This window comes from Hipposideros armiger, unplaced genomic scaffold (assembly GCF_001890085.2).
Source record: "Hipposideros armiger isolate ML-2016 unplaced genomic scaffold, ASM189008v1 scaffold_162, whole genome shotgun sequence".
NCBI classification, from domain to species: Eukaryota; Metazoa; Chordata; class Mammalia; order Chiroptera; family Hipposideridae; genus Hipposideros; species Hipposideros armiger.
Genome location: NW_017731512.1, coordinates 2,236,667 through 2,262,481, shown reverse-complemented (window position 1 = coordinate 2,262,481; position 25,815 = coordinate 2,236,667). Strand labels below are relative to the sequence as shown.

The 25,815-nt window shown below is 39.8% G+C and overlaps 1 protein-coding gene across 1 annotated transcript in view; it reads left to right on the top strand.

Annotated features, from left to right (window-relative positions):
* The window catches only part of KCNQ5 (potassium voltage-gated channel subfamily Q member 5), a 191,029-nt gene extending 167,485 nt beyond the window's left edge, over positions 1–23,544 (top strand). Inside the window, exons 10-12 of the mRNA XM_019651534.1 lie at positions 15,495–15,626; positions 17,965–18,091; positions 18,990–23,544. Of these exons, the coding sequence (XP_019507079.1) occupies positions 15,495–15,626; positions 17,965–18,091; positions 18,990–19,952 (1,222 nt within the window). The 3' untranslated portion in view covers positions 19,953–23,544. The remainder of the gene's footprint in view (positions 1–15,494; positions 15,627–17,964; positions 18,092–18,989) is intronic.
* The last annotated feature ends 2,271 nt before the right edge of the window (positions 23,545–25,815 follow it).

The window sequence follows — 25,815 nt, the reverse complement described above, 5'->3', positions numbered from 1 at the left end:
CAACAGATACCACAGTAATAACAAAGGACCATACCAGAATACTGTGAAGTACTATATACCACCAAATTCAATAACCTAGAAAAAATGGACAAGTTCTTAAAAATATATAGCCTTCCTAGACTGAATCACAAAGAATTAGAAAATCTAAATAGATTGATCAACAGTAAGCAAATTGAAACAATCATCCAAAACCTCCACAGAAGCAAAAGTCCAGGACCAGATGGCTTCACTAGTGAATTCTATGAAACATTCAAAGATGATTTAATATCTGTCCTCCTCAAACTCCTCTAAAAAAATTGAAGAAGAGGCAATATCTCCTAACTCATTTTAAGAGGCCCATATTACCCTGATACCAAAACCTTGTGAGGGTAACACAAATAAAGAAAACCACAGAACAGTATCTCTGATGAATACTGATGCAAACATCCAAAACAAAATACTAACAAATAGAATGCAACAATACATTAAAAAGATTATACATCACAATCAAGTGGGGTTCATTCCAGGGGCACAAGGATGGTTCAACATACACAAATTGATCAATGTGATACACCACATAAACAAAATAAAAGATAAAAATTATATAATATCAATAGATGCAGAAAAAGCATTTGACAAGGTATAACATCCATTTATGATTAAATCACTTAATACAATGGGAATAGAAGGAAAGTGCTTCAACATAATATAGGCCATATATGACAAACCCTCAGCTAATATCATACTTAATGGTGAAAAACTGAAAGCTTTTCCTCTAAGATCAGGAAAAAGACAGGGAGGCCCCTTCTCACCACTGTTATTCAACATAATATTGGAAGTCCTAGCCAGAGCAATCAGGCAAGAGAAAGAAATAAAAGGCATCCAAATTGGGAATGAAGAAGTTAAATTGTCACTTTACAGATAACATGGTTCTTTATATAGAAAAACCTAAAGACTCCACCAAAAAGCTATAAGAAACAATAAACGAATACAGTAAAGTTGCAGGATATAAAATCAATGTACAAAAATTCATTGCATTCTTATACTAACAATGAAATTTCAGAAAAAAGAAATGGAAAAAACAATTCCTTTTGCAATTGCAACAAGAAAAATAAAATACCTAAGAATAAACCTAACAAAGGATGTGAAGGACCTATACACTGAAAACTATAAGCTATTAAAAGAAATTGAAGAAGACACAAAGAAATGGAAAGATATTTCATGTTCATGGATTGGAAGAATCAACATAGTTAAAATGGCCATCTTACTGAAAGCAATATACACATTTAATGCAATCCCCATCAAAATCCCAATGGAATTTTTTAAGGAAATAGAACAAAAAATCATCAGATTTGTATGGAATCACAAAAGACCATGAATAGCTAAAGCAATCCTGAGAAAAAAACAATGCTGGAGGTATCACACTCCTTGACTTCAATTTATGCTACAAAGTGACAATAATCAAAACAGCATGGTATTGGCAGAAAAACAGACACGCAGACCAATGGAATAGAATTGAGAACTCAGAAATAAACCCACATATGCATATATACGGGCAGATAATTTTCGACAAAGGAGCCAAAAATATACAATGGAGAAAAGAAAGCCTCTTCAATAGATGGTGCTGGGAAAATTGGAAAGCCACAGGCTTTCCAATTTAAAAATAGATGGCTATCTGTCACCCTATATTAGAATTAACTGAAAATGGATCAAAGACTTAAACATAAGACCTGAAACAATAAACTGCATAGAAGAAAGCATAGATACTAACCTTATGGACCTTGGGTTCAGGGAGGTTTTTGTGAATTTGACCTCAAAAGCAAGGGAAATAAAACCAAAAATAAATGAAACGGACTATATCAAACTAAAAATCTTCTGCACAGCAAAAGAAACCATCAACAAAACAAAAAGGCAACCAACCGAATAGGAGAAGATATTTGCAAACAACACCTCCGATAAGGGGCTAATATCCAAAATACATATTTAAAAAAAAAATCTCAACAACAAAAAAGAAAAACAATCCAATTTAAAAATGGGCAGAGGACCTGAACAGACACTTCTAAGAAGACATACAAATTGCCAACAGATATATAAAAAGATGCTCAACCTCAATAGCTATTAGGGAAATGCAAATCAAAACCACAATGAGATACTGCCTCACACCTGTTAAAATTGTTGTTAACAAGAGAAGTAATAACAAAGATTGGAGAGGCTGTGGAGAAAAAGAAACCCTCATACCTGCTGATGGAAATGTAAATTGGTACAGCCACTATGGAAAACAGTATGGAGTTTCCTCAAAAAAATTAAGAATAGAATTACCATCCAACCCAGCAATCTCTCTTCTAGGTATCTACCCAAGAAATCTGAAAACATTTATCCATAAAGATATATGTACCCCTATGTTCATTGCAGCATTATTCACATTGGCCAAGATGTGGAAACAACCAAAGTGTCCTCAATAGATGATTGGATAAAGATGTGGTATATATACAATGGAATATTACTCAGCCATAAGAAAAGATGAAATACTGCGATTTGCAACAACATGGATGGATCTTGAAATTATTATTCTAAGCGAAATAAGTCAGACAGAAAAAGCCAAGAACCATATGACCTCACTGATACGTATGTGGGATATAAAACTGAAAGCAAAAAATAAAAAAGATAAACAAACAAAAATTCATAGACACAAACAAAAGTTTAGCGGTTACCAGAGGGTGAGGAGGGAAGGGGAGTGGTAGAAGAGGGAAAAGGGCGTCAAATATATGGTGATGAAAGGAGTACTGACTCTGGGTGGGGAACACAATGCAATATATAGATGATGTGTTATAGAACTGTACACTTGAATCCTATATAATTTTACTAACCAATGTCACCTCAATGAATTTAATAATTTTTTTTTAAAGTTTGAAGCCAGAGTGTAAACAGAACACTTTTTTAAATGATCTATCAGAATCTTTCACTCTAATGGAAACAGATGAGGTGTCAAGAATTTCTTGAGAATTAGGAAAGACTCATCAACTCTAAATTGCTCAGATCTGATTATCCAGGAGAAGAACCACTGCTGACATGTCAGCGTTTTGGAGGACGGTTATGCAAATCAGTCCTCGCAGTAACCCTGGGTTAAGTGATGAGGTTTTCCAGTTTTCTTGCCTTGTGTTCTTCCTATTCTGAAAGGCATGCATGGGACCATTCTGTTGACCATCCCCAAGAAGGCACTTTTAACTCTGAATTTTTCTTAAACCTCACTCGGTACTTCAGACAAGAATGCTCCGCAAACAGAGAAGAAGAGGCACATATTTGCCATTGTCGGTTTTTGTTAAATATACAAGCTGTTTCATCATCACCAGTTCTTAATTGTACTGATGGCATCTCTGCTATTTTCACAGAGGTGAGGAGTCTTTGTTTGCAAGTCACTAAAAAGACATTCCTGACAGCCAAGCCTATGACATGTCACAGTAAAGGACGCTGCTGAAAGAACATTTTATGGATCATTTAGCACATAGTTTTAAAATCAGCTAATATATTCCCTGGAATAGTCTTTTTGTTTGTTTCTGTTTTGAAGATAATTGCGGCCACATTTTACTTTAAGGCTGTATTAAACTAGTGTTTTTACTAAAGATGCACTTACTTTGCAGCATCTACTTTTTAATCTTTTATTTGGTTGTAATTTAAACTGAACCACTTATTCATTGCCGTGACTGAAATTATTCAAGAGCAATCAACATGGATGGTACTTTATTTACTTACTTAGTGTTAAGATTTTATACTCCTAGGAAAATAAAATTCCCAAATTTAGTTACTATATCAGTGTTCGCAAAATCCTAGGAGGAAAGTTAACTCTTTGCAGACTTGCTTGGATCCAGGAGTTCTCACTTGGGCTTTACTTCATATCTCTTTAAAAGAAAACTCAAAAAAATGTACAGGACAGCCTAGTAGATCCTGAATATAGAGCCTAACAATGACAAGCATTAGAAGAACAACCCTACCCCCAGTGGTGGAAACAGTGTGGCCACAGAACTTTCCTGATCCCTAAGTCAGCCAAGTGAGGTACATGCTGGCCCCTGCTGTAAGGACATCTTTCAGACTATACACAAATGGAACTAATTTGCATGTATCAAGAGTTGAAAGCAAGAAAATGAGATGGGTCAGTTACATCCAGGAACTCCTGGGGTTCCTTAGTCACTGGCTAGGAGACCAATTTGAGATGAAAGAAGGGTGAAGCAGTCTTGGATAGACTCATATAATTCTCTAACTAGTTTTTAAGTGTTTTCAGAGACTAAATACTATATATTGGACCCTCGAACAACATGGAAGTTAGGGGTACCTACTGCCTCTACCCCGGGCCCCAACGTAGTCAAAAATCTACATATAACTTTTAGACTCCTCAAAAACTTAACTACTAATAGCTTACTGTTTACTGGAAGCCTTGCTGATAACATACACAGCCAATTAACACGTTTTGTATGTTATATGTATTATATACTGTATTCTTGCAATAAAGTACCCTAGAGAAAAGAAAACAGTATTAAGAAAATCATAAGGAAGAGAAAATACATTTGCAGTATTTGTTGGAAGAAATCTGTATATAAGTGGACCCATGCAATTCAAACCCATGTTGTTGAAGGGTCAATTGTATACACAAATGCAAATCTGTATTATTGAATCATGTTTATGAATTGATAGGAAAATAACATTAATAAGTCATCCAAACAAGTGTACATATACCTTCAATAGTGATTCAAATTATCAACTTCCATAGTACTCACTGTCTGCTCCATTTGCCCTATGATCAATACTATCCTTTGACCAATCTCTAAAAGGTGACAGAGGGCTACTTTGGGAGAGATTCAGTGATCAAAAGCCTCTGAATCACCTCGAGAATAAGCCCTGCTTTTAAGGCAGATAGAGGCTACACTTCTCACAGAGCTTCAAAAATCAAAGGATCGAGTTTTCCAAACAGGGAACCAGGGTGATACAGAATGCACATCTGTAAAATCAATCAATCCAGCTAACCAACATAAAGTAAGAAGAGGGGTCGGGAGAAACAACACATATTCACGCCAGAAACAAGATCTGGGAGGACATATAATGCGGCCATTTCTGAAGCCTGGAGAAATTCAGTAACCTACCGCAGAGGCGGAGGTGCAAAGTGGGTAAGGACTGTCGTCTCCTCCAGCAACGGTTTCCATCACCTCCACCAGTCTGGGGTAAGCCCCCCTCCTCTGTACGCCCCCACCCTCCGTGCTTCCCACACAACCCATGCACAACGTGGATCGTGACTGTTTGTCTGTCTGTCTGCCCCACTAGACTGGAAGTGCTCGAGCAGCACGGTTTATTTCTTCATCAGTGTATTCCAGCATCTAACACAGGGCCTGGCACATCATAGGCATTCAATAAATGTCTGATGGGCGAGTGAATGAATGAATGAATTCTGGAGTCCCACGCGGCAGCTCAGTGCGGGGAAGCAGCCGCATTGGGTTCATTTAAGGAGTTCCAGGCTCTGACCAACCAGGCTCTCGAACCCTCTCCAAGCTCCAAGTGCAGGGCTGATGCCTCCCACCAGGACTACAGAGGGCGAGAACCTGGAGACCAGGTGATTGCTGGAGGCGCCTTCAACTCTGCTAGCTCCTCCTCAGCAGTCAGTCAGCGCCTAGCACAGCGGCCAGCACTTAGGAGGTGCCCGGTAGATACTTATTGAAAAAATGAATGAATCAGTCACCCAGCACTCCTTTTTGCATCCAAGGTAGCCCTTTAAAAAAAGAATTGAACTTCTTAACTACTTCTCGCGGGAAAACTTCAAGCCTGACTCAAGGGAAGAGGGCCAGGAAGCATTTGGGTTCTGATTGGATGCCTGACACCAAGGCCCACTGACCTTCTGCCTAATGGGTGTGACTTGTGTAATTTGGAAGACTTATGCAAACCCCACCCTCACTTCTGTGCATGGAGGCAGGGAGTATGCAGATTGTTCTCCCCTCCACTTCAGTCATTCTCAACCTGAGCAAACTGCGCGTTAGAATCACCTGAAGAGTTTTATAAAATCTCTGAAGCACCCCCGGATCCAGAATAAAACAAAATTTCTGAAGGTGAGACCCAGGCATCGCATTTTTTCAAGCTCCCCGGCTGATTCCTGTGAGCAGCCAAGCTTGGGAAGAACTGCTGTCTTTCCAGTCAATCAATCTGCCTCTTCAGTTCACAGTCGGCTGAGCCCTCTCCACCCTGCACAGGGTTTGGCTGCGGGCCGGGCCCGTCCATCTGTTTGGTGGCGGCAACAATCACTGCCTCTTCTGGTTTCTAATCATGCTTATCTCTGCATATTCAGATGCAATGTTTTACCCCGATTTAGAGGACTGGAACAAGACTTTCGCAAGATTTTGTAGCTCATGGCAGCACCACAAATGCACCTACATTTCCTTCTAAGTGCACATATGTTCGTGTGTATATATAGATATATTCTACCCAGAGTTTAACTTTGCTTTATTATTTTCGTGCTCGGCAATTGTACGAGCAGACTTCATCAGTTTCAAGACCAGGTTCCCGTTTGGGTTTACAATGAATCTTTTTCCCCCTCTAGTGGTAGTGCTAGGGCATGTCAGCTTTGTGCAATAGGTTTCTTTTAGACGCCTAGCCTCTGAGTTCCAGACAGCATCAGAGGAGACTGGCTTTAGGGCCTTTTGCTCTTTGCTGCTAGATTAGTTCTGGGGTTGCAACTTATCCTCATGAAAATAAGAAACCGATGAGAATGTAACTTACTCCTCAGCCTTTTGTCAGTCCTCCAGAGGACCTTCCAATAAGACCAGTAAGAACAGGCCATTCACTTAGCAAAGTTTCATTGCGCATCTATTATGTACCAAGCATATATGAGTAAAAAGAGCCATTTCGTAGCAAAGTATCTTTTCTGTTATTGTTATTTTGTGTTAAAATGTTATCTTAATATTAAGACAATAGTAGAATATTTTGCTTAAGAGCTCAGCACTGGAAATACTGAATGTCAACTGTAATTTTTAAAAAATAGTCACAGGGACATGTAAAGCATAACATAGGGAATATAGTCAATAATATTGTAATAACTATGTATGGTGTCAGATGGATACTAAACTTATTGGGGCTATCACTTTGTGAGGTATATAAATGTCTAATCACTATGTTGTTTTAGACTCCTGAAACCAATAATTAAAAAGAGAGAGAGAACTCAGCACTGGAACCAGACTTGTTCAAATCCCAATCCCACACTTACTAGCTTTTTAACCCCAGACAAGTTACTTAACCTCTCTGTGCTTCAGTTTCTTTACATGCAAAATGGAGATGACAATAGTACCCTTTTCATAGAGTTATACTATAAAATACTGCCTGACATTATTATCATGTTAATCATTAAATGTATTTACAGGTCCTAATTTTACTCTAAAATGATTTGCTCAAACACTCCTTTCTACCGGGCAATACACAGATTATATTAAACTTCTATTATAAGCATGTAAGAGGCCATCAAGGTCTTCTGCCTCTTTTTCCCAGGCCGATTCACAGGACTTAGTTTATTCCCGGCCTCAAGGCATTTCCTCAGAGCTCTTCTTATCTAGAACAGGGTTTGGCAAACTACATCGGGGGCCAAAAGCCAACCCAACGCTTGTTTCTGTAAGTGGTTTAATTGGAACGTAACACTCATTTATGTATGTGTATGGTCTATGATTGCCCCCCTGCTACAGGGCAGAGTTGAGTGGTTTCAACAAGACCATACACCCTATAAAGCCTAAAATATTTACTGTCTGGCCCTCCACAGAAAATACTTTCAGCTCCTATCTAGACTATGTGTTGCTCTGGATTTATGCCCAGCTGTATTTGGAGAATCAAGATCCATAACATTCAGGCTAGCCTATGTGAGAACCAAAATGGAAAACCAACTTTCTTCCACCTGCCAAGCCAGGACTCCCCTCTTCATGAGGAAACAGCTCTCCTTCTTCTCTGCTGCTATGTGGTTAAGTCTTAATATCTGAAATGCAACGGTCTTAAAGAGAAAAAAAATTGAAAGCCCTTTCAAATTCAGTCTGACAGCTACTTTTGGACATTTTCTTCAATTTTCAGCATCCTCATATCCATCCTGAAATTGAAAGTTGTTGAACTCTGGGCTTCATTTCTTCCTGCAAATAACCAGAAAATGGCCTGCTCGCTCCTTCTGTTCACGAATGCTCATTGCGCAGCTGTAGCTGGGAAATACACAGTGTTAAGCAAAACTGATGACTATTGTGAGACTGATATGTATATCCTACAACTGGGGAATGGTAAGCAGAGAGCCTCTAGAATTCCTGGTAAAAAGGAAAACATTACGATTATTTGGGGTGGGAAACCCACATTAACCATGGACTAGATCCTGGAGAGGACCATTTGAGAGGATGGAGGTGGCAAATTTGAAGGGCAGAGTGCATTCCAAGCACGAGATCCCCCATGGGAAGACTGAGATGGATTGGAGTTGAATATACTAACATGGACTCGGATTTACTTGTGCGAGAGGGTCCAAGAGTACAGGAAACAGAGGAGGTCAGACCAGTAAACAGCCTAGACATTCTCATTAACCTTTCAAAGGTTGCCTGCCATGACTCACCCTGTGATGCTAGCTTGGTGGAGTGATAACAAACACAGGCCTTGGCATCAGCAATAACCTGCCTCTTACTAGTTGGGAGACCTTGGACAGGTTATTCAACCTCCTGAGCGTTTACTTGACCCAAATAGCAAAGGTGGGAAATTCTTAGAGTTTTAAGTTGACATGATGCAGGGAAAGTCCTTAGTCAGCCATCCAGCATGGGCCTCACTATTGGAGAACCACTGAACATTAAGTTGAGGAGGACAAGATACCTGTGTCTTAGCCACCTTCATATCCCCGCTATCCAGCTCTGTGTCCTGTAGATGGAAACTGGGCGCTCATGTGAAGTGTGTTGCATTGTAGAGACAGAAGTAGTTTTAGACATCCCCGTGATGACCAGAGAAATGAGGAACTACCGCAGGGAGCAAAGATGACGACTAACTATTCACAAATGCTTTCTTAGGCTTGGCTTAGTCTCTCAGGTTTTGACCATTGAACTCATGTCCAGTTCCTGGCAAACTGGGAGGGGACTGAGTGGAGGGAGGGAGGCTAAGGAAATTGAATGATATAAACATCTCTAATCACCTGACCCTGATGACCAGGGATCTTCACTCAAAAAAGGTCATCATGTAATGGCTAAAATGTTCAGGCACCCCAGGGAGGGTCCTTCAATTCCACTCCCCCTAAGAGTGACATGAATTTTGGAAGCACTTAGAGTAGTCTCTTAGGAACAAAGAACTAGGGTTTTACCTTTTTAGACTTTAACGACCTATTTTCATCTGTTTTCTTGACAGCCCTATGATACTATGAAATTCATTCGGCCAACATAATTATATCCCATCAAACACGTTCCCCTTTTCTCCCTGGGCAGTTTCATGTTGCTATTAGCTCTCTCTTCACATTTGGCACTTTCTGGATTACCATATGATTTATTCCTTGACTTTCAATGTTTTTGTCTTTCTCCTTACTTCCTCATAATGACAGCTTATTGTGGTAATGTAAATGGCTTTGTGAGATGCTAATTATATTAGTTATCTAAAGGAAAAGAGTATTATATTTTTATAATTTTTAGAAGTTCTATTTAAATAACTCTATTCTAAACCAAACGGGGTCCTAACTCTTAATGAATGAACACTTTTTTTACTTTAGAAAGTTTTTTTATATTCATAGAAGAGAGTCAAAAGCTTATGCTGTCCTGAAATGTGCCTGAAGACTTCAGCTCTATCCTAAGGCATTTTTTTAGATCTCTACAAGAGTCTGCCTTGTCACAGAACACAAATAACTTTGAACAGCTAGAGAATAGCTAATGCTCATTCATTTCTTCAGCAAGCATTTATTGAATCTGAAATACTTGCCAGGGATTGTGCAAGATGCTATGGTTAAAAAAAAAAAACGAGGCTCTAACATCAGTAAAACAGTGGGTGAGATATCATGCCACAGGTCTAGCTACCTGACAGCGCATTTGAGAACACAGAGCACCACCACCTACCCCCACAGGGGAGGTCAGGAAAGATTTCCTAGAGAAGTCAATGCTTGAACTGAATCTGGAACAATTAGCATTTTAGGTAGAGTCATAAGACAGAATTCTGAGAAATGAGCATTTTGGTGACAAGAAAATCCAGAAGGGCTGGAATGCATGCTGCGTGCAGAAGGATGAATAGAGATGAGCATCTGGAGAGAGAAGGCGGGAGCTCCCGCCATCTGTTAGCCTCTTCCCTCTCGAGTTACTCACCCAGTCTCCTCAGCAGACCTTCTAGACACACAAACCTCTCTTGCTCGTTAAACCCTGCGCCAAGTGTTGGATTCTCAAGGAGAGGAAACATAACCCTGCATTCAAGGTCTTCATACAGTCTGATGGAGGAGGCTGACATACAAGCAAATAATTACAATGTGGTCTGTTAGGTACTAAGATGTAGAAGTTGATAGACAAGTGTTAACTGCTTTTGAAGAATCACAGAAATTTCCATAAAAGAAGTGACTTTAGAGCTGCGTTTTAAAGATATAGAATCTCAGAAAGAGGAAATCACAATGTCAATAATTAATGTATATAATTGATTGAATGGTGTTTTTGTGGACCTGCAAATATTTTATTGTTGTTGGAACCTGAAGTTCCAATGAGGAAGTGGGAGGGGATGAGGCGAGAGAGGCAGACTGAGGCCAGTCCATAAACAGCCTTACAGGGTGTGCTAAGGAATTTGATGTTTACCCGATAGACCATGGAGAACTATTGAAGGCGGTTGAGGGGAGAGGGAGTAATGTGGTCATCTTTGTATTTTTGCAAGCTTTATTCTTTCTAGGGTTGTAGTAGTGCAAATGGAAATGAGGGGACAGCTTCAAGAGCCATTAGTACATGCTTGTCCTGCCCTTAGGAAAGGCAAAATGACTGTCATTTTCCTTTGTGTAAAGTGATTTCAAAAATACTTATGTTTTGGGCCGGCTGAGTGGCGCAATGGTTAAGAACTGGCTTGGGACACCAGAGGGCCCCAGTTCGGATCCCACATATGAGGGCCAGTGACACTGCCCTCCACAGCTAAGATGCTGAACAACAGCTCAACCTGGAGCTGGGCTGCCATGAGTCGCCAGCGACGGCATAGGCTGCAGCCCCTGTGGCAGTGGGTTGCTATGGGCTACCGTGTGTAGCCAGCAGCCAGCATGAGTGGCCAGCAGCCGCAGTGAGCGGCCGTCCAGAAGCCAGTGACTGATCTGCCTCACTCGGGAAGAGCGCAATGATGGTGCCAACTTGGGCCAGTGAAGCAACGTCCTCCACGACTAGACTGAAAGAACAAAATGACAGCAACTTGTCTGTTCCCCTTCCCCCAATTCCCCAGCACTGTTCCCATCCCCCCAATTCCCCAATAAAAATCTTTAAAAAAAATAATACTTATGCTTTTAAACATTCCCTCCACATTTATAAAACGTATTACCTGAGGTAGAATTCCCCTATCTCAGACCTCTTTAATGTTTTTGTTTTCAACCCACAACAAAGCCAGTTAAAATCTATTTGATCTCCATCTTAGAAAACTTAATTCTTAATTGGTAAGATGGTTTTATACACTCAGCAACGCACTAGTAAATGCTTAACCACCAGCTCTCCTAGACGGGAAGAACCTGATTTGTAGTGTTTGCTGATTTCCGTGGTGTAAATACTACCACCATAGCTAATTTCAAGCTCCCAGTGTGAGTGACATCACTGAACGAGAAGCTGGAGAGAGATGTGCAATATTACATTGTTAGGTAGCATTTCCACCACACATGTACAATAGATGTGTGTGACTCAGAACGCAGAGAGTAGCATGTAAAATAATTAGGAAGTGATGAGTTGTGAGTTTGTATTACCTTTGTTTTTAATATAATTCATTTTAGTGTACATTTCTATAACAATTTTTAATAATGGCTGTGTTTAACAACCAGCAAAACTCCTAAAAATGTAATAATCTGCTCTTGGGAGTCAATACAAGCCGGCCCCAGCCCATCACTGCACATACTCTTTTCCAAATAATTGAAGTGATACTTATTCATCCAACTTTCACTGTTTTACATGAAAGTAGAACAATCTGTAAGTAAAGTGCTGGAGGGAAAGCAGTGCCACCTGAGGAGTGACATGATGTGTAAAAAGAAATGATAAGCCGATTAAGAATTTTAATATCCACTCTGCTTTGCATACTTATTATCATATGGCCATACTGAAATAACATAAAAGACGATCAGTTTCCTGTTTAATATTGATCAAAATTATAAATATTAATCAAAATTATAAAACATGGATTTTCTTTTAATTTGGCTAGCTCATATTGTAAATTATGTAAATAAAAATGAAATTATTTATGGTCTGCATAAAATAGGACTGAGTGAGGGCTAGAGGGTAACACTGCCTATTAAATACCTTCAGATTGTTCTTTCTATTAAAATACCTGTGCTTGACCACTGCACTGTACACCTGAAACTGAAGCTGAATAATATTGTGTGTCAACTATAATTTAATATATATATAGTCATTGCATATGGAGTATAGTATAGGAAATAGAGTCAATGGAATTTGAATAGAGTCAATGGAATTGGAATAGATATATGCTATGTCATAGGGGCAATAGATTGGGGGAGGGGGTTATCACTTTGTGAGGACTGAAATGTCTAACTATTACATTGTTTTGTACACCTGTAACTAATAGCCAAAAAAAAAAAAAACCTATAAAAGGAAAAGGGAAAAGCAAGTGCAACTTTGAAATAAGTCACCATACTGAACTCACACAACTCTCTATCAAGGAACAAGAGCAGGTCCCAGTTACGGCAAAGCAAGTGATTCAGTTTAAAGGTCCATGCAGACAAGCCACCAGCCACACGTGCCCCAGCTACAGCCAGTGTGAACACGTTGACATATGCTAACGCTTGTCCCTCTGCATGTAGGGTGGCTTCTAGTACCATGGGCAACTGCCAAAGATCCCCTCAACATCTCTAAAACTGATGCCGTGGGAAGCCAGGCGGTGATGTGGGAGTGAGAACCAGGTAGATCTGGGTGGGATCCAGGCTTTACCTCATGCTGGTTGCTAGTTTGGGGACAAGTCACTTAAGTTCTTTGAACCTCTGTTTCTCTAAATATAAAAGGAAAATAAGAATATCAAGTGCTGTTGAACATAAGACATATCAAGTACTTCACATAACAAGTGGTAATGACATTGAAAACACAAACAATGACAACCAAAAATCCATTTAGGGATGTATAAAGATGAGTCTCCCTTTTCCCTGTCCACCAGACACCATTAGCTACTTTGAAGACAAGCAAATGTTTCTAGGCTATTAGCTTTTCTTCTGGTTTTATTCTTTTTTTTTTAAGATTTTATTGGGGAATTGGGGAAGGGAACAGTGTTGGGGAATCGGGGAAAGGGAACATTGTGTTTTTCCAGGACCCATCAGTTCCAAGTCAGGTTGTCCTTCAATCTAGTTGTGGAGGGCGCAGCTCAGCACCAAGTCCAGTCGCAGCTTTCAATCTAGTTGCAGTGGACATAGTCCACCATCCCATGTGGGAGTCAAACAGGCAGTCCTGTTGTTAGGAGCACGTGCTCTCACCAGCTGAGCCATCCAGCCACCCATTGGCAGCTCAGTGGCGGCTCAGCGGCAGCTCAACTCAGGCGCAGCTCATTGGCCTATGTGGGAATCGAACTGGCGATCCTGTTGCTCAGAGCTCGCTCTCTTAACCAACAGCGCCACCCGGCTGGCCCCGGTTTTATTCTTAATGTTGCCCAGATTAGAGGATCTTTTCTTTTTCTCTTTCTTTCCTTCCTCCTCTTCTTCAACAAATGTATCTTTCCACTGTGCATCAGGAACAGTGCTAAGCTCTGAGTACACAATCTGAGAAGAACAGGAGTAGTAGCACAGCCGTAGTAGTAATGAGTAACAATAGCTAACATTTATTAAGCACTGACAGTTGAATAAAAGAAGTTCATCCCTGCCTTCACATGGCTGACAATCTAGCGTGGGGAAACAGATATTTTTAAATGATCGCTCAGGGCCAAAAATTTCATAGGGTGCATATTGCACTATTTTTCTCAATTTTTCAGTATAGGAGACTGAGCCCCAATCAAACCTACATGCTGATAAACAAAAAAACAAAAAAACCTACCCTGAATGAAGAGACTGGTGGAGAAAATGTGAGAGAAAGGGAGCAAGAATGTTATAGATATCCTTGGATATCCATATTCTTATTGGTACTATGTATGGGGACAGGTATTAACTAGACTTCTTATGGCAATAATGTCATAATATATATAAATATCAAATCATTATATTGCACAACTGAAACTAATATAATGTTATAGGTCAATTACACCCCAATTTTAAAAGAATACATATTATGGATAAATGGTTCAGGAATAAATTAGGATACAATTAATTTAAAGTTAATAATACAATTACAAGATAGAGTCTGGGGCTTTTTAACCAATAAAGCAATTTGGATTCCTTATAATCAGCTCTCAGTTAGGATGGGTAATGAGTATTTTCTACTTAAACTCTACATTTGTTCCTAATCTTCCCACGTTCCACCAAGGGACAATAAATTTGGGTTCATAGAGCCTCATTGACGGATTCCCAGCCTGGGATCCATGAGTGTGATAATGGGAGTCTATGAGCCATTTAATAGTCGAAAAACACCAAGACTCCACGTTTACCTGCAATAGGCTGCACAGACTCATTAAAATGTTATGCTTCTTTGCTTTCTTCAGGAATTATATCAAGTTATTGCAGTCACTGGTTATCTTAGGCAGCTTAGCTATTCATGGCATCATAGAATTTATTCTATGGAGTTTATTGGTAAAATATTGTTATAAAACATGGGGGAGGCATTGTAATAAGAGATCTCTGGTTATGAAAAGCTTAGACATCCAAGCTTCGTTCAAACAAAAGGAACTTGGCTAGCTAATTGAGCAGTATTCTGCATAAATAATTTATGCAACAAAATTTTCATAAATTTCTATACAAATGTACATTTCTCTAGAGAGAATAAGAGAGTTTTGCAGATACATCTGCATCTCAAAAATGAACCATTTCATAAAAGACCATTTTAACAACTTTTAAATTTTATAAGGGATGCAATTACTAGATGTTATATCTTGGACTTCTGGGGGGTCACATGGAAAGATACATTGTTCTTTGACTTTGATTTTAATTCAGGGTTTCAATGAACAATAAAAAGATATAATACTTAGTATTTATTCTCTTTTTTAGTGTGTTTTTTTTACTTTCAAGGTATGCCTCACATGAGATATTCTAACCTTGTCCACTGTAATTAATCACAGGTTTTTATGTTGCATTTCCATAGGAGCCTAAAATAATTTGATGCATGACTTCCCCCCCCCAGTTTCTTATATTTACTAGTAAGCTATTTTCATAACTTCTTTTAACAAAGTTATGAAGATTAATATGTAATATGTTGCTCTTACAGAATTATGAAATTTCATGTTGCAAAACGGAAGTTTAAAGAAACATTACGCCCATATGATGTCAAAGATGTCATTGAACAATATTCTGCTGGTCACCTGGACATGTTATGTAGAATTAAAAGCCTTCAAACACGGTAAGCAAGGGAAATGTTACCTGTTGAAAAGGAAAGGCATAGAAAACTATCTGGGAGGTACTCTGTAGTAGAGAAAACTCTTAAATTCCACATTTCTAATTCATTTTTAGTGGACAACTGGATTTTGCTTTTAACTAGATTTCATTTAAGGATGTAAGTCAAGCATTTAAAGTCTCCAACTAGTCTCACAGTTTCCTCATCTGTACAAAGGGGCGTAATGTTAGTGCTTGCCTCATAGGGTGTCATGAGGATTGAATGAGTTAACACAAGTTAACTGAGTGCTCGATAAATGTTAATGGTTGCTCTGCTGTCATTTGAATTATTGCTGCTGTTGTTTTTTGTTATTATCTAAACCCTCACCATCCTTTAGGGATAACCTAGTCTTTCTCCTTTGTTAACTTTACCTGACTATCCAGCCCACAAAGAGACCCTTCCCTTCTCTGACCCCCTAGAGCATTTAGAGTCTACTACAGACCGTCATTAAGGCACTCAGAATCTTGGTACCCTGTGCCAGGGTCAAAACTGGAAAATGACTGCTTGGCTCTTGTATTGTTTCCTGGTTGCAAGTTTGTTCTCCCTGCTCCTGACTAAGACGGTCCCTTCGCTTCCTCCATGTCCTGTCCTATACAATGCTAGATACACTGTCTTCCCAGTCAGCATTTCATTGAGTGAATATCAGGAATGAGTTCAACATGTTATTCCAACTATGTGTTTGAGTGTATTACCTTGAAGCCATCGGTATTTTAAGAATCTTGTTTCACTGCTTTGGGCTGAGAAAAAGAAAACTTGCAAAAAATTATGACAAATTTAGGTCTCAAAACCACTATTTCCATTCACATTGTCTTTCAGAGGCCTCGAAATTCTGGATAGGAGAATAGAAGAAAGTATTCAGATTACTTGATTATTTTGTTTTGAGTTTCCTTTTTTTAAAAAAATTACTTCTATACATTTTTATTGTGGCTTGAAACTTAGTTAAGAGTAGTGTAGAAATACACGAGCTTTATCTCAATAAGGATAAAACTTCAGGAAAACCTCAACAAAAAAACCTTGAAAGGTGTACACATTTTATCTCTCTCTCACACACACACACACACACACACACACACACAAAGGAATCTTTGTTCACTATCAGGCACAAATTACCAGCATTTGTGATTGAATAGTTCTTAAAGTACAAGGACTGAATCTGAAACATTTGTTTATATGCTCACAGCACACTTATCCCAGGGTGAGGCATATACTAGGCCCTTAGTAAAACACCTATTGATCAATTACAGAAAAAAAAAAAAAAACACTATTTGTTCATTCATTCAGCAGATAATTATTGAGCCTGTAATGTGTGCCAGGCATTGTGGACATCCAGATGTTAATAAAATAATAACTCCTATCCTTTTGAGCTTTCAATTTAATAGGCTAGATGTCATGACAAAAGGTAGGCACCACCTCTATTTCTATGCAGACAAAGTAAACTGAAAAGTTGAGTCAGTACTCCTGATAATTCAGTTGTAAAAGACATAAAAAAGAAGAAAGTACTGTAATTCCCATTTAGGCTGATCAAGTCTCCTTGGAAATTGTTTCAACTCACCCTGCGGTCATGTTACAATCTTTGCCTAGGTACTAACGGTCTTCTAAGTCTTTTAATAGAAATATCTGTGGCTCCCAAGGTGTTCATAAAATTGAGCTGCTACGGAATTTGCAGAACTAATCCTCAGTTTCTAGCTCATGTAGAGTACATTCTCTGATTAGAATTCCAGTAGCTTTCTTATCTGCTCATCTCCCACATTATCAGATGTACAATAAATGTTCATGGAATAATCTATTCTATTAACATGAAATAATCATAATTATGATTTTTTTATATTTTAAGTAGTTGAATTCAAGAAATACTTGGTCAGAGATGGAAACAGACAAATTGCTTTGTAGTTTAAAACAATTTTGCCTCTAGAAGATCACCCATAAGTGATTTCATCGTGGACCAGAATAAAGAGAAAATTAATTGCATGTGTAATTCTTATGTTAAGAAAATAAGCACATCAACTGAAGCAGGTTCATTTTTATTTCATCATACATAAATTAAAGATAATTGTGGGGTCCGGCCAAGTGACTCAGTTGGTTAAAAGCTCGCTCAAGAGTGCGAGCTCTGAGCAGCAGGTTTGCTGGTTCGATTCCCGGCCTAGGCTGAGCTGCCGCTGAGCTGCCAACAGGTGGCAGGATGGCTCAGCTAAAAAAAGAAGAAGAAGATAATTGTGTTTAATTTTTCTTTTAAAAACACTTCATTCTGGCCTAGGGCAGCCTCCATCTTCAGCGTTCATAATCAGATCTCCTGTTTCTCTGATAGTGTTGATCAAATTCTTGGAAAAGGGCAAATCACATCAGATAAGAAGAGCCGAGAGAAAATAACAGCAGAACATGAGACTACAGATGACCTCAGTATGCTCGGCCGGGTGGTCAAGGTTGAAAAACAGGTACTATTTTTTAGCCAGATTTTTTTATTTTTTAATCAAAACTGATTATAGGCAATTGGATGTATTTTAGTGATTAGTATATTTTAAAAGGAATAAAATCAAGAAAGAGTGAATGCAATTAAATTTTCTTTGTGTTAGACAGTGTACTCTAAAACATTTGGATTTCCATGTAAGGAATAGAAAATATCATCTCATCAAACAGGAAGCAACTGTAGATTTTCAACAGTAAGATAAAAAAGTATTTTTTATTTGTTTTGGTTATTTTCATTGTCTCTCTTTTAGGGCACTCTTTAAAAAAAAACACACACACACATTATTGCTGTTATGATATACTGAATGTTTGTTAACCCTGAGGCTGAACCTCATACAAAGACAATTTTCCAGAAATCAAATTGCTCCCCCAATTTAATCATAAATATTCTAGGTATTCATTCTGTAGCATTCTGTGCCTTTATTTTTAAATTCAGAATCACCTAGGTTGATTTTAGGTCTTGATTTTATTATAGAATAAGTTCCTTACTACAATGCAGTAGAGTTCCAGAATGTTTTCAGAGAAGAGGCTTAGGAAAGGCAACCTGATTGGGCTGGGAGTCTTGACGTTGTGTTTGTATAGTGCTTCTATGTTTTTTGAGAACATCAATCGTCCCTTTTAAAGAAACGGGAGAGAGAAGTACCCATGGAGATTATGTAAAGACCGAAGCATTCCCCCTTCTAAGTCCTCCCTTGGTCTCACCAGACATCACATTCTAAACTGGTACTATGTGTCAGGACTGCATTATACTTTACACTCAATATTTAACTATATGGGCACAACTTGACTTTGTTTTTTAATTCTAGACATGAACCCCATTCTTAAAAACAGGTTATACTCATATGTAACCATTTTCCCCATTTTTAGGTACAGTCCATTGAATCCAAGCTGGACTGCCTACTAGACATATATCAACAGGTCCTCCGCAAAGGCTCCGCCTCAGCCCTCACTTTGGCCTCCTTCCAGATCCCACCTTTTGAATGTGAACAGACATCTGACTATCAAAGCCCCGTGGATAGCAAAGACCTGTCCAGTTCCGCACAGAACAGTGGCTGCTTAACCAGATCAGCTAGTGCCAACATCTCCCGAGGCCTGCAGTTCATTCTGACGCCAAATGAGTTCAGCACTCAGACTTTCTACGCGCTTAGCCCTACTATGCACAGTCAAGCAACACAGGTGCCAATGAGTCAAAGTGATGGCTCCGCAGTGGCGGCCACCAACAACATTGCAAACCAAATAAATGCGGCACCTAAGCCAGCAGCCCCCACAACTTTACAGATCCCGCCTCCTCTCCCAGCCATCAAGCATCTGCCCAGACCAGAGACCCTGCACCCAAACCCCACAGGCTTACAGGAAAGCATTTCTGATGTCACCACCTGCCTTGTTGCCTCCAAGGAAAATGTTCAGGTTGCACCGTCAAATCTGACCAAGGACCGTTCTCTGAGGAAAAGCTTTGACATGGGAGGAGAAGCTCTGTTGTCTGTCCATCCCATGGTGCCCAAGGACTTGGGCAAGTCTTTGTCTGTACAAAACCTAATCAGGTCCACAGAGGAACTGAATATACAGCTTTCAGGGAGTGAGTCAAGTGGCTCCAGAGGCAGCCAAGATTTTTACCCCAAATGGAGGGAATCCAAATTGTTTATAACTGATGAAGAGGTGGGCCTGGAAGAGACCGAAACAGACACTTTTGATGCCATGCCGCAGCCTGCCAGGGAAACTGCTTTTGCGTCAGACTCTCTAAGGACTGGAAAATCACAGTCATCTCAGAGCATTTGTAAGGCCGGAGAAAGTCCAGATGCCCTCAGCTTGCCTCATGTCAAACTGAAATAAGTTTCTCATTTTCTTTCTAGGCGTAGCAGTTCCTTTAGCCATACATACCATTGCATGAACTATTTTGAAAGCCCTTCTCAAGTTGAATTTGCAAGAAATCAGGAAGAACATGAAAGGCAGTTTATAAGCCCATTATCTTTTAATTGCATGAAAATGCATGTTTCCGGATGGCTGAAATTCCAAGGTACATCAGCAGTAACCCCGCTCATTTAGTAACTGTACCTTGAGTTAAAAACCCTGAGAAACCAAACACTGCTAATGCTGTGGGGTGTATGCAAATTAAGTCATTTAGAAGATTTGACTCTGTATTTTGAAATTCTGGGAGTAAACACCTTCAAATTTCAGCCATTTCTGCTTTGCGATTAAAGACAAAATACATTTTCAAAATTAGGCCATAATGTATATTTCAACACAATGGCTGTCATCAATGGCTGCTAACAAGGTATTGAGTAAAGCAGAATTCAGGAATGATAGAAATGGCTGCTTATTTCAAGATATATTTGCCAACCCATTCCTATTCAGTCATGTTATTATTAATTAATGTAATTTGAATGTCAATGTGTGTGCTTTTGGTGATTTAACGCTGTGGCAAGCAATTTTGCACATCATTTTCATGTTGTTCTTTATGACGAGAATGTTCTTCAATTAGAAAATGTGCAAATCATGAAATTCAGGGCCCGGGGGCATTTAGACTGACTATTTGACACATTTGACTTCATGGAAACATATTCCCTAGTGGCTGAATCAACTTTATAAATGGTCAACTTCCATACAAGCAAGTGAAATACTGATCAATAGCATGGCCAGTGTGACTGGGCTGCTCTCTCTGCAATGGCGCCACCCCAGGCTCGCCAGTACTGCCCACAGAATGGGGAAGCATACGGAGCTATCCCCCCTGAGCTGATACACAGGCAGGATCCCAGGGAATGAGGCATGTGAGTGAGGCTGAGATGGGAAAGGCTTGAGAAGAACCCAGACGCAACACCGGGAAGTAAGTGACGTTCAAGAAAATGACTTCCCCTCAAAGGGGGATGAGAGGGAGAGAGACCAAAATCAAAGAACTCAATTTTTTTTAGAAAATGAATACTGCTAAGGAATTCAACTACCTAAACGTCTTATTCTTATATATATATATAAACAGAATTTTGCAAGGTATTTATTTTTTAATATGCCCTGAATGTTTTTTGCTATTATGTAGTACATTTTGCATATGAAAGGCTCAAACGAAACCTCCTTTACCTTTTATACCATAGTGAACATTTTCTATTCTCCCCCAAGAATGTTGCCCCAAATCTGAAATTATTGTTTCGGCTTCCTGGCAGAAACATTTACAGTTGGAAGCCAGGTAACACTGGCAGGGTCTGCAAATCAAAACACATCATCATATACACTGACAGCAAAAAGCCCAAGAGAAACACAATGAAAAATTTCTGACCTGAAAACAAGCAATGAATGCTGACTGCTCATTAGAAACCAGGCTAGCAGTCTCAGACAGGTAGAACTTCAGCCAAGGTGATGGCCTTCAAAAGGCAGGGAGAAGTGAGACGGCACTTCAGTTCAGTTCAACTCCAGCCACAGAAGGACTTTTAAAAAGCTCCCCCACCCCCTACACCTTGACAGATAGTGCTGCCTCTGGAAAAACTTCTCCAGCCACCCAGAGAATGAGCAAGGATATCAACTAGGCACCCAAAGACAGGAGGAGGCCCTGAAATCCACCAGTCCTTCCCAGCTCCCTCCCACAACTGGCCTTCTCCATCCCTGAGTCTTTCCTTATTTTTCTGCTCCGTTAACTATTTACCAATTCCCTGCCACTATTTTGCTTCTGAACTTCACCAGGCCTTAACCAACTTCCATCCCCAAGTAAACCACTTCTCCACTCTACCTAAAATGTGCTTCTCGACTTTTTTAAATCCTTGTCCCTTTTGATAGACACTGAAATTTTGAAAGCTCCCTCTTCTCACCCACCCCTGAATGCTAGCACCCTCCCCTGGGGTGTATTGTTCAGAATCTTCTTGGCTGCTAGAGACATGCAGAAAATAGAGTCTAAATTTTCCACTCCTCTTAAAAAGATTTTATCACGCTTTTAAAGCAAGTATTTTCATTTTGGAAACGCAGACTCTTAGTAAATTATTAAATGCAATTTTTAATCTACCCATGTCTCCACTCAACCTGAAATTCTGATACACCCTCCAGCAGGGATTGCGCGCGCGCACACACACACACACACACACACACACACACACACACATACGCACGCACCTCCACTGACATAAAGCCAGACACCTGCCAGGCACTCAGAGGAAGAGGAAGGAGGTAGCAACTTTCAGGGAGCACTGATTCTTGGACATATTCTGTCCTGGGTCGAACCCCACTGGCAGCAGGAATTCTGAATGTATTGGGGACCCCTCCAGAGGCCTCTTTAGGCCTCAAACACAGTACAGTTCATCCAGCATTGCTGAAGACAGAAATTCAGAAACAAAACCTATAAACATCACTGAGGTCTTAATCATAGAAAAAGGTGATAAACCGTGTTGTGAAAAACTTTTAGGCATTGAAGCCATGACCATTTTGCGTCTATCTTATTCTGGCACAAAAATCCCTGGATGTTAAAAGATAGTTGTATTGTGTGAAAACTGCAAGGTTCTGTCTGTTGTGTTACTACTTTCTGTGGAGTTGCGGGGTCTCCCATTTACACTTAGCAAAGTCCCATTGGTCAATCCCAAATGGCGTCTTGAAGCACAGTTTAGCTGAGCACTCAGCAGCCAGCCACATGCTTTCTCAGTTGAAGTTGTCTGCCTTCTTCAACATGCAGGGTTGATCAAGCTGATATTTAATTGCAAACATCCCTGATATGAGGTTAACTAAAAAATGTTGCTATGTGTGACCTAAATGTTTGCATTGTGTTCAACTAAATTAATATCTGTACATAGCAGGTTTGTTTAAAGACAACTTTATTGAGTTTTAAAGTCTTTATCTCCTGTTCTAAGGTGCCTTTCTCACCTCCCATTGACTCAGCAATTCTGAAAGTTCTTAATTTGCAGATAAAACACATCTAATAGAAAGGAGGAAATCAGGCACAAAGTGACTAGTATCTCATGCCCGTGTGCAAAGCAAAACTATAAGGAATGATGAAACCTGAGCAACTGAATTAATGGATCACTTACGAAAATATCATAAATATTACCTTATCTCCCCAGAAGCTGATATTTTTTGCCTTAAAATGACTTGGTTGTGTTTTTATAAGAGAAACTTAATTTAATATAATTATGTGCATTTAAGTGAGCAGTTCTGAAAGTCATGTATGACAATGCAATTGTCTGTTTCCTGAAAACAAATAAATCAGGAATACCATATCCATTTCAAGCTACCATTAAAATGTAATTTCCTTTGCTCTCTTTTACCGGGATTATTTGTTTTAAAGTAAAACATTAAAAAGATGTCTATAAACAGCTAATGTGACTGTTTTTTATCTGAAACTAACTGGTTGGTTCTGAACTGACTGGTGGCAGTCAACCAAACTGCCTGTATACAAATTTTGAGCTAAAATATAAAAAAATATTTTTTTGCAATGTTGCTGAAGAAATCATTGGTAATTTGGGGAGAGGTTCGTAAATGTTTTTGAGGGGGTTATAAGAAAAATAATTTGACATTAATTTGATTTTTTTTTAGTTTGATGTATCAAAACTAAGATACCTATGCATGTGAGATTTGTGTTAACTGTAATAAAAGGGTTTGCTAAACAAACATTAAGAAGTGGGGACCAGGCAGGCACCCAAATGCTGCAGCCCTTGGCTACTCAGAATTACCATTTTTGTTTTTTAAAGATTTTATTGGGGAATTGGAGAAGGGGAACAATGTTGGGGAATTGGGGAAGGGGAACAGCCAAGTTGTTGTCCTTCAATCTTAGTTGTGGAGGGCGCAGCTAGCTCAGCTCCAAGTCCAGTCGCCATCTGGCCGCCCATGAGAAACTCGTAGCCGCTCAGCTCAAGGTGCCCTGTTCAATCTTAGTTGCAGGTGGGCTTAGCCCCCCATCCCATGCGGGAGTAGAACTGGCAACCTTGTTGTTAGCAGCACATGCTCTCACCAGCTGAACCACCCTGCCAACTGTTGGCAGCTCAGCGGCAGCTCAGTTCAGGCGCAGCTCACTGGCCCATGTAGGAATCGAACCGGCAACCCTGTTTCTCAGAGCTCATGCTCTTAACCAACTGAGCCAGCCACTTGGCTGGCCCCAGAATTACCATTTTAGCACATACCCAGCTCTGCCTTACCAGGGGAGGACTTTTGCTCCAAAAGGGATTTTTTTCCCCTCTTCCCTAAAAAATCCCATTCCTTCTGTTCCACTAGCAATTTTACACTGCATCTCCATGATTAATTCCTGGGGAATTATTTTAATGGAGGCTCAGAATGTTAGAACTCTGGAATATAAAGCAACAAATCCCTAAGCAGAGGAAAAAGACTAAAGGCGGGGTACCCTGGAGGGTAATGTGAGGGGACTTCCCAAATGGTTCTAATGAGTTCAAACTGGTATGTGCTTATTCTGCCACCTTTTAGAAAGACCAGTGAAAATAAAACTGTGTGTGGAACATGCTTGCTTGACCAACTTTAAAAGTGTAAGCTGCTTCCACACACTTTTGGAACTACATTAGCAGTACCTCTCAGCACCGTCATTTAAAAAGAAAATATACTCACAACAATTATTCTACCCTAACCGTTGATAAAAACAGGCTCCCAGACTTTGAAGTGGCCACTTTTATTAACTTGGTTTCAAATGCTTTAAAAATCTAGTACAGTAAATATTGTTTATTTTTAAAATTTTCCATTTTCATTAATTACAATAAGACTTACCCTCAGCCTACCTGATTCCACATTATTGAGGTTCTTACTACATTTCAAAACAGAAATGTATCAGATACATTATGTGCAAACTATAGGTTTATGCACTGCCCTGGAAATCACAGCATCACAAAACTGGTGAACGGAAAATTTTTTCTTGTTCCAACCAATAAGTAAAACTCCAAAGTTACATTAGTATGATATATTTCTCTTTGCCAATTCACATAGTTCACGTCATTTCTATCACACTTTTGTTGACCATCCTAGAGTATGTTCCAGGATAGACATGAGGGTTCTAGCGTTTCCATACACTGTCACAACTACACCGATTCTTTCAACTTTACACCATTACGCTTTTTTTCTTATCGTTAGTGATACTCATCTCTCCATTACTTGCTGTTTCTTCCCTTTCTTTCCCCTTGCCAGCACTGCTGTGACTACCTTCCTGGATTGCCAATCCTTGCCCAGCCCTGTGGCCCCAAGGGGGTACTCACACCTTCCCCTTGCTACAGCTCAGGGTGCAACTTACCCTCACATGAGTCATGAGAACATTACCCACACACATCCCAGGTCACAGATGATTCTGAACATCTCTGAAGCTCCTCACCTGAGCCCTCTGCGCATTGCTCCAATACTACCTCCCATTACCAGAGATCCCACCGCGGGCAGGACTTGGTGGTGAAGCCTCTGCCACTCCAGGATGGGAACTCCTTGCCTTTAAGGAAGTCTGTTCTGCCCTGGGTTCCCAAGGCCCTGGGTGTCCCTGTCACCCCTCTCCTTCCCCATATCTGCAGCACCTCACTCTCACTGTTTCCCTTCATAAACATGAATAAGCTTCTCCTGTGCTACCAGCAACACTCGAGAACTTACCTTTTTTTTTTTTTCAATTGGGGAATTGGGGGGATGGGAACAGTGCTGGGGAATTGGGGGAAGGGGAACAGACAAGTTGCTGTGGTTTTGTTCTTCAGTCTAGTTGTGGAGGACGTTGCTTCACTGGCCCAAGTTGGCACCATCATTGCGCTCTTCCCAG